Source organism: Mustela erminea, chromosome 7 (assembly GCF_009829155.1).
Source record: "Mustela erminea isolate mMusErm1 chromosome 7, mMusErm1.Pri, whole genome shotgun sequence".
NCBI classification, from domain to species: domain Eukaryota; kingdom Metazoa; phylum Chordata; class Mammalia; order Carnivora; family Mustelidae; genus Mustela; species Mustela erminea.
This window is the reverse complement of record NC_045620.1, coordinates 133,803,473-133,815,660: the sequence shown is the minus strand read 5'-3', so window position 1 is coordinate 133,815,660 and position 12,188 is coordinate 133,803,473. Positions and strand designations below refer to the sequence as shown.

The 12,188-nt window shown below is 35.3% G+C and overlaps 1 protein-coding gene across 7 annotated transcripts in view; it reads right to left on the bottom strand.

The window, feature by feature from the left end:
- ROCK2 (Rho associated coiled-coil containing protein kinase 2) overlaps positions 1-12,188 on the bottom strand; it is a 144,639-nt gene that overhangs the window by 62,156 nt on the left and 70,295 nt on the right. For all 7 annotated transcript variants that reach the window (XM_032353292.1, XM_032353293.1, XM_032353294.1 and 4 more), the window contains exon 4: positions 1,730-1,867. In XM_032353292.1, the coding sequence (XP_032209183.1) occupies positions 1,730-1,867 (138 nt within the window). The remainder of the gene's footprint in view (positions 1-1,729; positions 1,868-12,188) is intronic.

Genomic DNA, 12,188 nt, shown 5'->3' with positions numbered 1-12,188 from the left:
AGTATTGGCTAAAATGTAGTGATATAAAAATATTAAATAATTAGAGTAATATAAATTTGTAAAAACATATTTTTTTACAAAGCAATTTGGCCCTATCTATCGAAACGTCAAATGTGTACATCATATGACCTAGCAAACCCAACTCTAGGAATCTATTACAAGGAAATATTCACATATGTAAAAAGGATGGACCTATAAGCACAGTTAATGTACAAGATTGGTCTGGAACATCCTATTGTGTCAGACAGCAAGCTATCAAAGGCTGTCACAGCTATGTCCAAAGGACTCAGGAATTAACCAAAAGAGGATGTCACCTGCCAAAGGTGTCACAATGTGGTCATCAATAAGATATTCAAATAATTAATCAAATAATTTAAATAATTCAATTTAAATCCATGAGTTCAAACTGATAACTCCCTCAGAACTGTTCACCGTTAGAGGATAAAAGGAAACTAACCCCTTACTTTGAAAACTGGTAAATATAAGGAAAGAATAAAGTATTTATCCTGTCCTTCCTCTGTGAATTATACTACTGGGTAACCAAACAGTAAATGGGGGAATATTTTCTTTATAGAATTACTCCAGTCACTATAATAAAAAAAGAAAGACTGGGGAGGAGGTGGTGGAGGAATGACTTAACTAGAATACCACCATTTTGAAATCCTTAATAAATTAACAGAATTATAATATTACTTTTTCAATTTACAATGTTTCACTGTTGACTGGTTTCCACGGATCCATTAACTCTTTATCTCAATGAACACTTTAAAAACATCCACTTTGCAGAATTAAAGATCAAAGACACCCGTTTATGAACTGATAAACTAAAAATGGCAATGATTCTGTTGCTATGAAAGAAATTTAAAGCTAAAAGTGGAATAATTTATTACCATCATTCCTTATATTATCAGAATATATAATTTGCTACAAAAATTTTAGTTTTAGCTACACATATCAGAATTTCTATACACTAGATACAATAAAAAAGGTAAGTAGAGAGAAAGAGAATTGGGGCTCCACATCATTAAAAAAGTAGTAATAATGAGCTTTTAAATTACATAGCCATCCATGTGGTGTATTTTGTACCTGCAAATTGCCTTCCACAAGCAAAGTATAAATCTCCCAAATCATTTAAGCATCCTGAACATGCATAGGTACATACCTAATCTCACTCATGATACTTGTTCAAAAATGTCTGCAGAATTAGGCTTTTAGTATAAAAACATCTTTAGAGAAGCAAAGTTAATGAGGGATAAAATTGAAAAGGAGGCAAAATACAACCACAAATTCCTTAGTTTACAGTCAAGTAAGAGGCTCAATTAGGAAGCACAATACTGTCTTATATTGTAGGTAATATATAAAGGACCAGAGGAGAAGTTTTGGTTTTTTGGAGACAGGCTGATTATTGTTCCTATTAAATAAATCATGAGAGTGTAGGCAGGGCATAATGGCATTCTGGTAACCAATCTAATCATTCATAAAGGAATTTTTTTTTAAATTGCAAATAATAATTGCTTTCATACACCAATTTAAGTTATTACATGTCATATCTATATGACATACTATGTAGGAACATTAAACAAGCATACTGAATCTGACCTTATTAAAAAGGACTGTACTGTTACTATGTGAGTAAGATACAGGATTTTTAGCATACAAAATCATATCCTAGAAATAATAAGCACTTACAATAAAAGGAAAATGAACTTACGAAAGTCTGTTTGCTTACCTGAACCACCCACGGACTGTTGGCAAAGGCCATAATATCTCTCTCTTCCCAGAAAAAAGCAGAATCAGATCTTTTTATCATTTCGAACTTACTAAGAAGCTTCATAGCATAAACTTTCTGTGATGCCTTATGACGAACCTGTAGATTTTTTAAAACACAAAAATAATTTTGTGAAAGGTGAACAACAGGTCATATTATAATTCTATTATTAAAGACTTCAGTTATAAAACAAGATGATCTTTAGCTAACTAATAAAAAGTTTTAAAAGCATTACACTTTTAATGGGAAAAAAGAAGAAGAAATTCCCAACAGCCTAAAAATTTCATGAAATACACAATACCTTTAAATGCTAGGTTCCATGAATTCATAAAGCTTCATTCCTTAATGTTATTTAAGCTAACCAATTTTAAGAACAAGATATTGTTAAATGAGAAACTTTCAAGGTATGTACATGTATCGCTATCTGAACACAACCTAATAAATTCAGATATGAAGAGATATGTGATTTTGTTAAGTCATCTTTATTTCTTTCAAAGTATCCTACTTAAATGGTTTTTTTATGTTAAGGAAAAAAAAAACTACCAACAATATGATTATTTGATCAATTCTTTTTTTTAAAAGATTTTATTTATTTATTTGTCCGAGAGAAAAAGCACGCACATGCACAAGCCACCTCCAGGCTGAACAAGGAGCCCAAAAGAGGACTCAACCTGAGCCAATGGCAGACACCACTGAACCAACTGAGCCACCTAGGCCTCCCTATTTGGTCAACTCTTATCTTCCTTATTAGAATGTAACTTCCACAAGGGCAAAAACAGTATCTTTTTTTTGGACCATCATTTTAATCCTAAATATATGATAGCAAACGCTACCACAGAGCCAACAAATACCTAACAATTATAACTGTTAACGTTATAAATAAATAAAATCTTTTAAAAAAAAATAACTGTTAACGTTTGCTGAATAATTAATAATAAATACTGACTGCTAGCATTTATACGTGGGTATCTAACAGGAGTTCAAAAAAAATGAACTCCAAATCTTCACCCCGAATTTATTCCTCCTACAGTCTTCCCCATTTTAGTAAATGGCTTCTTCATCCTTCCAGTTAGTTGCTCTGGCTAAAAGTCTACGGCTCCTCTTTTTCTCTCACACAGCTCATCAAACTCCCCAGCAAATCATTTCCGTTCTACCTTAAAACAGTTTCAGAATCTAATCATCTCTAACTATCTCCACTCAGAACAGCCTGGTCTAAATCTTTTCTGTCCATTACCTACGATAACCTAACCTGGCTTCCCTGTCACTCTCACCCACCCACAGTCGGGTCATCCTTCAAAAACATAAACCATTTCCTGTCACTCCTGCTTTAAAACCCCAGTGGTTTCTCATTTCATCTCTGTATGTGTTACTCTCTGTGCCTGGAATCAGCCAAGCCCTCACTTCCTTCAGATCCCTGCTCAGATGTTACCTTCTAAATGAGGCCTACTCTGATCAAGCTACTTCAATTTTTCAATTTACAGCCACCCTCTGCTGCCCATGCCTATTCCATTCTTTCTTTCCTGCTTTTGATTCATTGCACTTACTACCACCTTACAGCTTCTTTTTTACTTTTATTTTATTTGGTCTTGCACTAGAAATTAAGCCCAATGAAAGCAAGGATTTCACTGCTTAATCCACAGTGCTTAGTAAAATGCCTGGCACATAATAAAATATATCTATATTATATATATCATATATAAAAAAGTATTTATTTTAGCAAATAAGTATTTGATAAAAGAATGAATTTACTGGGGTGCCTGGGTGGCTCAGTGGGTTAAGTCTCTGCCTTTGGCTCAGGTTGTGATCTTGGGGTCCTGGGATTGAGCCCCACATCGGGCTCTCTGCTCAGCAGGCAGCCTGTTTCCCACCCCACACACACAACCGCCTGCCTCTCTGCCTACTTGTGATCTCTGTCTGTCAAATAAATAAATAAAATCTGAAAAAAAAAAAAAAGAATGAATTTACTGAGTGGGTGCTTACTATATGCCAGGCACAGTGTATTTTCATAAATGTATTATTTAATCTTCATAACAATCCTAATGAGATATTACTTCGTCATGTTACAAATGAGAAATCTGAGGCACAGAGAAATTAACTTGCTGAGGATTATACTATGAGTAGAAATCAAGATTTAAAGGTACAGTAGTCTGAGGTACCTGGGTGGCACAGCTGGTTATGTCAGACTCTTGGGTTTCAGCTCAGGTCATGATCTCAGGGTCGTGAGATTGAGCCCCATGTCAGGCTCTGTGCTCGCTCAGTGCAGAGTCTGTGTGAGATTCTCTCTCCCTCTCCCTTTCCCTCTGCTCTTCCCTGTGCACTTGCTCTCTCTCTCTCTCTCTCATACAAACAGATAAATAAAATCCTTCTTAAAAAAATTAAAATGAAGGTATAGTAGTCTGCATCCAGAACCCATGCTAGTAACCACTTATCTATGCCATTTCTACATAAGTATAGTCAGAATTAGGATGATTTCCCCAGAACAGTGCCAGACTACATCGGTCAGCAGAGTCTCCCAAGCAGTGACTGCCCCTTCTCACTAAGAAGTATGTCATTATTTGTACAACAAATTACATGGCCACCCTACTGAGGGCTGGATGAAAGAAGAGGACACTGAGCTCCTGACAAAAATCTACAGAGCTCTAACTGATCTAGCCTACCACCACCCTCCCAATCTAAATCTCATCATTTTCTTTCCCTTGTTCATATTTCAATCATATTTAGCACCTTCTTTTGGTCCCTCTAATAAACCTTTCCTCAAGATCTTTACAGGTACTGGGAAGGTAACAGAAAAGCCATCACAGTCTCTGACGTCACCTCCTCCCCAGCGACTAGTTCCTTCATTCAGCTGAAATACAAACTCAAAGGAGTGAGGAACTCATTGTTCTCTATCTCAGAACTCCATGTGTTTTGTTCCTAGTAGATACCATAACTTGCGATTTTTTTTTTATGTTGTTTCCTTGTATGTGTCTGTCTCCCCCATTAGAATGTAAGTTCAACAAAGTTAGGGATTACCCATGCCTATTTCATTCTCCATTATATCCTCAGTGTCAAATACAATGCCAGCACTGCCAATTAAAATAGATACTAAATATTTGATGAATGAATTAATATCTGTGAAAAAGAAATTTTTATTTGATCACTGACCAAAATATTAACTTGCAGTTTTAAGAAAAATACAACAGTAAATTTCTAGTTATCTCCCATCAAGTATTGTCCATATTTAGAATCAGTACTTATATTGATGAAAATAAGATAAACCAAAGGAATGCTCATGTCCTCCCCAGAGAAGATATATAAGAACCATCATATTTTACAGATTAGAAACTGTATAAAATGCTACCAAATCCTAGAAAAATCATACAATGCTGTACCTTTTTAATAGATTTTTCTTCCTAACAAATCTTAGGTAAGAATTTTATTTGAATGCACTTGAACAAATCACTCAGAAAGACAGAAAAAAGGTCTAGCATGAAACAATAAAGATACATACTCCAAATCATGCATCTTTGGCTATGATACAGTAACTGATACCATCCAGACCTCACACTGTAAACTACAATCAAAATGGCAAAACATATGAAGCAACAGTTTTCAGGCTTGGTAAATTAGGCAACACAAGACTATAATCCCTGAGAAGAGAAAAACTCACCAAGTCAGCCCCCATAATTGCCCAGACACTCTACTTGAAGGCAATATCCGAACCAGCACACAAGTGGATCATATAAGCTAAGTACAGTGGCTGCTGAACTGAGAAGGCAGAGATCAGTGTTCAAGACAAAGGAGGCCACTGTATTATGCTGGGCAGGAAACAGGAATATAAGGAGCTATGCAAAAGGTCTCTAGAAGTACCATTTATCCAAAGTGAAGTATCCAAAGTTTATCAGGGAGCAGGGGTTGATAACAAAACAGAGACACTGGAGGTTAAATAACATTAGAAGAACAATCCATTTCCAGCCAAACAAGAATGGGGAAAACTTGCTCTTTCCTAGGCATTCAGGTGAGACAGCTTAGGAGAAAGAACCAAGTCCTAAAGCAAGAGGTACTCCAACACTACCTAACAATGCCTAGTAATGCCAATCCCTAAAAGATCAAAAGGGGAGCAGAGTTTGGAGGTTCAGTCTTACCAGTTAAAAGGACTTGGGAAACAACTTGGTCTTTTTGCACAAAGTATAAATTTCAGTGTGCACAAGTTAAGGGTGATCATCAGGTAACTGGACAGATTATTAGAATGAAAATCAACACATCAACAAAAAGTAACAAACTAACAAAATATCTCTATCCTATATCTGTAAGGACCAGTACATATTTTTAAAAAATTGGTTCGTGGGCCACGTGGGTGTCTCAGTTGATTAAGTGTCTGCCTTCAGCTCAAGTCCCGATCCTAGAGTCCTGGGATGGAGCACCACATTGGGCTCCCTGCTCGGCAGGGAGCCTGCTTCTCCCTTTCCCCCTGCCACTGCCCCTGCTTGTGCGCTCTCTGTCAAATAAATAAATGCTAGGGAAAAAAAAAATAGGCATTTAAAAAATGAGTAAATAAAAGTAAAAATTACTTAATAGGCACAAAAGGGAAGTGTGAATCATCATCAAGAAAAAAGGAGTCAATAGAAAACCCCAAAAACACTGAACTTAACTAACAAATACTTTAAATATCTCTTACAAATATGTTCGAACAACTGAAGGAAAATAAGTTAAAGAAAAAAAGGAAAATGTAGTCACAATGAGTGAATAGGGGAAAATATCAACAGAGAAATACAAACTGTAAAAAAGAAACCAGAATTTAACTGAAAAACAACAAAAATAAGAAATTCATTAGAAGGGCTTAATAAAGAATGGAGACAGAAGAGAAGTCTGTGAACCTGAAGACAAATCAATCTAAAGAATAAAAAGAAAAACGAAAAAATGAAAATGAGAGACTCCAGGGCTTGAAAAGCAATTAAACGGTATAAAAATACTATATATAAATAGACTAAATATAACTATAATAAACTAAACACTCCAACTCATAGGCAGAAATTATCAGAATTGATTAAAAAAGCAAAACTTAATCTCATATATTTTAAATATTAAGACCAAACAGATTGAAAATAAAAGGACAGAAAAAGATGTACCACACAAACAACAAGGATAAGAAAACTGACAGAGCAATATTATTAACAGATAAAGAAGACTTCAAAGCAAAGAAAAAGGGGGTTAAATTCAGATAAAAGGAGTATAATTCAAAATCCTAAATATGTATGTATCTAATAAATGAGCTTTTGTTCATGAATCAAAAAATGACAGAACTAAAAATAGAAAGACAAATCCAAAATTTCAGTTGGAAATTTTAACATTGCTCCCAGTGTTTAATCTCAGTGTTTAATATAATAAGTAATCAAAATATCACTATGGATATAAAAAAAATACGGCTCCCAAGAAAAACTGGCTAATCAAGTCACAATTACAAATGTTAATATATTAGTAAGTTACATAACTTCTCATTTTAAGATATTTTACATTTAAAACTTTAAGTATTTTGATATGACTTAATTTTACATAAAAAGAATTCTATATGCAAACGGTCAAAGTTATGATGAGGGTCACAGATTATATCTATCTTCCATATTAAATTACTAAACTGGAATAACAATTCCTTTTATTTACAGATATTATAGAACACGAAAATAAACACATGTGAAAGCAGTATGAAAATATGGATGGTGGGCAGGGGATTAGGAGATAAAGGATCCTCATCAGAAATGAGAAATCCCTTCCACAACAAACAGACCAGATTTTTAATTGATTTGTATTGAATTAGCAAATTAGCTCAAAACAAATGCTCATTCCAGTTGTTAAATGTTTAAAATATTATTAGAAAGAGGTTGCTAAGGTACTACTTCTCTATTTTTGCCACTCTTCAAATCTTCATTTATTCTAAGAACAAATCAGATTTTGAATGTTTCCTAGTTTCATCAGAAAAGCAATCCACAAAACACTAAGAGACAATTACTTTACACTGTAATATTATTTATCCTTGACTCATATCATGGCAAGTTCTAAAAATCCTGTAAAGCACAACTAATGAAAAGAAACTAAAAGATGTTTGTTAGCTGATAGAAAATAGTAAAATACTTACTTTTTTTTTTTTTGAGAGAGAGAGAGAGAGAGAACGCGTGACTGGAGAAGGGGAGAGGGAGAGAGAAAATCTCAAAGCCGGATCCACACCCAGCACAGAGCCTGACATGGGCCTTGAACTCATGACCCTGAACCAAAATCAAAAGCCAGATGCTTAACCAACTAAGCTACCCAGGCACCCCTATTTTTAATCTTTTATATCTGAATTAACTAAAATAAAAACAAACCTAGAACAAAAAGACCATTCAAATACACAAAAAGTCATACAGCATAAGTATAAATCTTTGAACATGAGAAACATGCTTGTTCACTTTACTTCTGCTGATTCTTTATGCAACATTACTCTCTGTCTATGCTTCCACAGCACTTACAACAATCTAATATTATAATTAGTTATATATATATCTGCTTCATAAGCTCCTTTAGGCAGAGTATAAATTTTCATTTGTGGGACTGCCTTGTGGTTGGCAAAATGCTGAATATCCAATTCAACAAATTCAACAAAATTATAGCTATGTCTATATGAGGGAATAAAATTTTTAATAAATAAAGACTATTTTGCCTAGATGCTCTATTTAATGAAGCCCAAATTTCATGTAAACTATTGGGATAGGACACTTAACTGGCTCCTAATACAAGAGTCAGAAACCACCAGCCTGCCATCTTTGACCTGATCTATAGAACAAACATTAAGAGGCAACAGCTGTATTCATGCCAAACATCTATCTCATACTTTTAAAATTCATTAGCACTAGTATTACAAAGTACTACAATAAAGCGCTGTGACTTTAGAAAAGCTGTTTCCATTGATCTTCCTTCTGAGGATGTCTCTTTCTGAATGATTCTATTATAATCTCCCTCAGCATCTCTGTACACTCCCCTTTGTTCCTCCTCCTCTATTCAATATGGATGGATAAACAGTCAGATACAGGAGCTATTCATTACTACACTGTACAGAGTACTGCTTAAAAGCACAGATTTAGATGTCAACAAACCTTTGCAAATATCCTATTTATGAACTATGGGGCCAACTTACTTTACCCCTCTAAGTTTCAGGACCTCATCTATGTCAGAATCTCACAGAACTGCTGCAAGGGTAAAATGAGACTATGAATATAAATACTTAGCACACAAAATGTACTCAATGAAAGTGTCAGCTAATACCACCACAGACAAATAGAACTTAATTCATTCTATCACAAACCTTTATATGTGTTTCCCCTATGTCACTAGGCTGAGTATGTGACAGACAAAAAAAAGTTGCTCCTAGTCTCTAAATGATATTCCCTCCCCCATATATATAAATATAAACACCAAAAAAGGGTCAAAGAGCTAAGAGTGGTTTTATCTCAAATAACAGAATTCTGGGTGATTTCTCTGTTCTTACATTTGCTTATTTGTATTTTATATAGCAAATATGTATCTCTTAAAAAAAACTTTTTTAAATAGGTGAAACAACCCTAATGTAGCTAGAGATAAGACTTGCTTGGAAAATCTTAAAATAGACCTAGATTTCATAGAACATTTGTGGACAAAAAGCTTTCAAAAAACATTCTAACCAAAATGTCCTATTTGAGATTTTCAAAATTGGCTTTTAATTTCAAAAATTACAATTGATTATTTTTATAAGACCTAGTTTGACAGACTAAAGCAGTTAGTGTGTGCTGCTAAGGTTTTCACTAAAAATGTCTGGTTATGGCAGCCAAGACCGAATGAAGGAATACAGGAATTGCAAAAGCATGGAGGGAAGGAGATAATTCCTGCAACTCAGAAATAACTTTGTAACCAGTGAAGAGCCTGTTTTACTCCAAAAAAGGAATTAAAAATTTGAGTTGACATGACAAGCGTTAGAAAATCATTTCCCCTATACTCTTTCCTTCTGACTGACTCTACTTTAAAAGCTTAATTTAAGCCAATTAAATTAAAAGCAAGGGGGGGGGAGAGATCCTTATCTCACATCTGCCTCAAGTCCTGTCACAGAGCCTCTATCTCTTTAATACTGGATCCCAGAAAGCATCTGAGCCCAGGGATCACAAGGAATCACAGTCCATTCACTTGAATGAAAAGTTTCTGTTTCAGGTTCTGTGTTGTACAAGATATAAAAAGACAAGAAAAATCCAATCACGGATATGATCTGACCACACACATACATCATTTACCAATGTCCACAGTTGGAACTGACAAATCACTAGAGTGAGGACTCTCCCTTTCTCCTTGCAGCTCTACAGATACTCCTCCTAAACTTTTCACTTAGCTGAGGATAATCTCCTCAGATCTGGCCAACTATTTTCAGATAAGCAGCTACCAACCCCTAATGGAAATGCCAAAAGCTTTCTAAAGACAGGGCTCCTACTCTTAAAAAATTTACAATATAAAAGGATTCAAAGAAATATCATATAAACTACAGTACAAGGCATAATATGGTAAATTACATAAAATTATTAAATTAAAACATGAAGAGGGGACGCCTGGGTGGCTCAGTTGATTAAGCAGCTGCCTTCGGCTCAGGTCATGATCCCAACGTCCTGGGATCAAGTCCCACATCGGGCTCCTTGCTCAGCAGGGAGCCTGCTTCTCCCTCTGCCTCTGCCTGCCATTCTGTCTGCCTGTGCTTGCTCTCTCCCTCTCTCTCCCTCTGAAAAATAAATAAAATCTTTAAAAAAAAAAAAAAACATGAAGAGGAAAGATCACACTCAAATAACAGGTACGAAGGAGAGTAACAGGAGAAAAGTTTTCTTTTAAAATGAACAGAGAAAACAATGAATTCTGGTACACTGAAAAGAAATTAAAAAAAAAAAGAATAAAAAAATGAACAGAGAGAAAGAAAGTGAAACATGATTGAAGAAACAGACAAGAAAACAAAGAGCATGCTCTGAAATAAGTAGCCTGCCCAGAATGAATAGCATAAAAGATAAAATTGGTGACATCTTTAAAAAGGGCCTAAGGGCGCCTGGGTGGCTCAGTGCGTTAAAGCTTCTGCCTTGGGCTCAGGGTCCTGGGATTGAGCCCCACATCAGGCTCTCTGCTTGGCAGGGAGCCTGCTTCCCTTCCTCTCTCTCTGCCTGCCTCTCTGCCTACTTGTGATCTCTGTCAAATAAATAAATAGTATCTTTAAAAAAAGGGGGGGCGCCTAGAAGGCCAGGATGAAGACTTCGTGCTTCACGTAGTAGTTAAGGGAGCCATGAATATATTTTAAAAAGTTCAAATTGGCTGCAGTTTCTATTAGGCAGATAGATCTGTACTTCCTATCCTTTACATATACTAAGACACAGACAGTGGGGAAATAAGGAAAACAGAAAACATGTTAGAAAAGCCCCTAGTTAATTCTACTATCTACCCATACCCAAAAGGGGACAGTATCGATACATGAAAATACAAGAATATGAAGTATGGGGAAAACAGTCAGTGAAACAGTAAATGTGGGTCCACCTGAGCCTAGATGGCATGAATTACAGATTAAACAAGCATAGTTTTGATAGTTTCTCCATCAGCACCTGCCAATCCAAAATCAACAGTCCAATGGTGACACATTGTTAGCAGAAGTGGAAAACAAAGTAAAATACAAAGGAGATGCTCAATACCCTACTGGGAAGAAAAGGGTGTCTTAGATGACAGTGGTTGGCAGTGAACACCAAAAAATAGACTGGAGAACTGTTATGAACAGGACTTACTGAAAAATTAAATTTAAGAAATGAATAAAAGAGAAATCAATGATTTCTAATTTTTTGGCATGAGCAACAGGGGTGATAGTGGAGCCATGTATTTATTAAGATGTGTTACAAATTTGTGGGTGAGTTAGAGAAGGAATCAAACATTCTAATTTCACATATTTTAGACATGACACATCTTAATGGAGATGCCAAATAAGCCATCATGTTTAGAGAGCAAACTAGAAAATTCTGAGCAGCAACTGTGAATCTGAGCCTTGACATCATGTAGATTATATTTAAAGTCACAGGAATAGTAGAGTGCACCTTAGGAGAGAATGCAGATCAAAGAAACAAGAGCCTAGCCTTTGGAACTATGATATTTAGTAGAAGTCAGATGGAGAATGAACCACTAAGGAAATTAAGAAAGAAGAACTAGAAACATAGGAAAGAGTGGTATTTCAAGAAAAGAAGAAGAACTGAATACTAGTAAGAGGCAGAGTAAGAGGAGAATGAAACCCCAGGAAGGCAATAAGGTAACATACAAAGTCTGTATTCAGTGGCACAGAAAAATGATTATGACCATACAACAAAGAAAATCAACTATGGAGTCCTCTATCTGGATTCAAGTCTCCGTTCAACCACTTAGTGGTTCTGTGAGC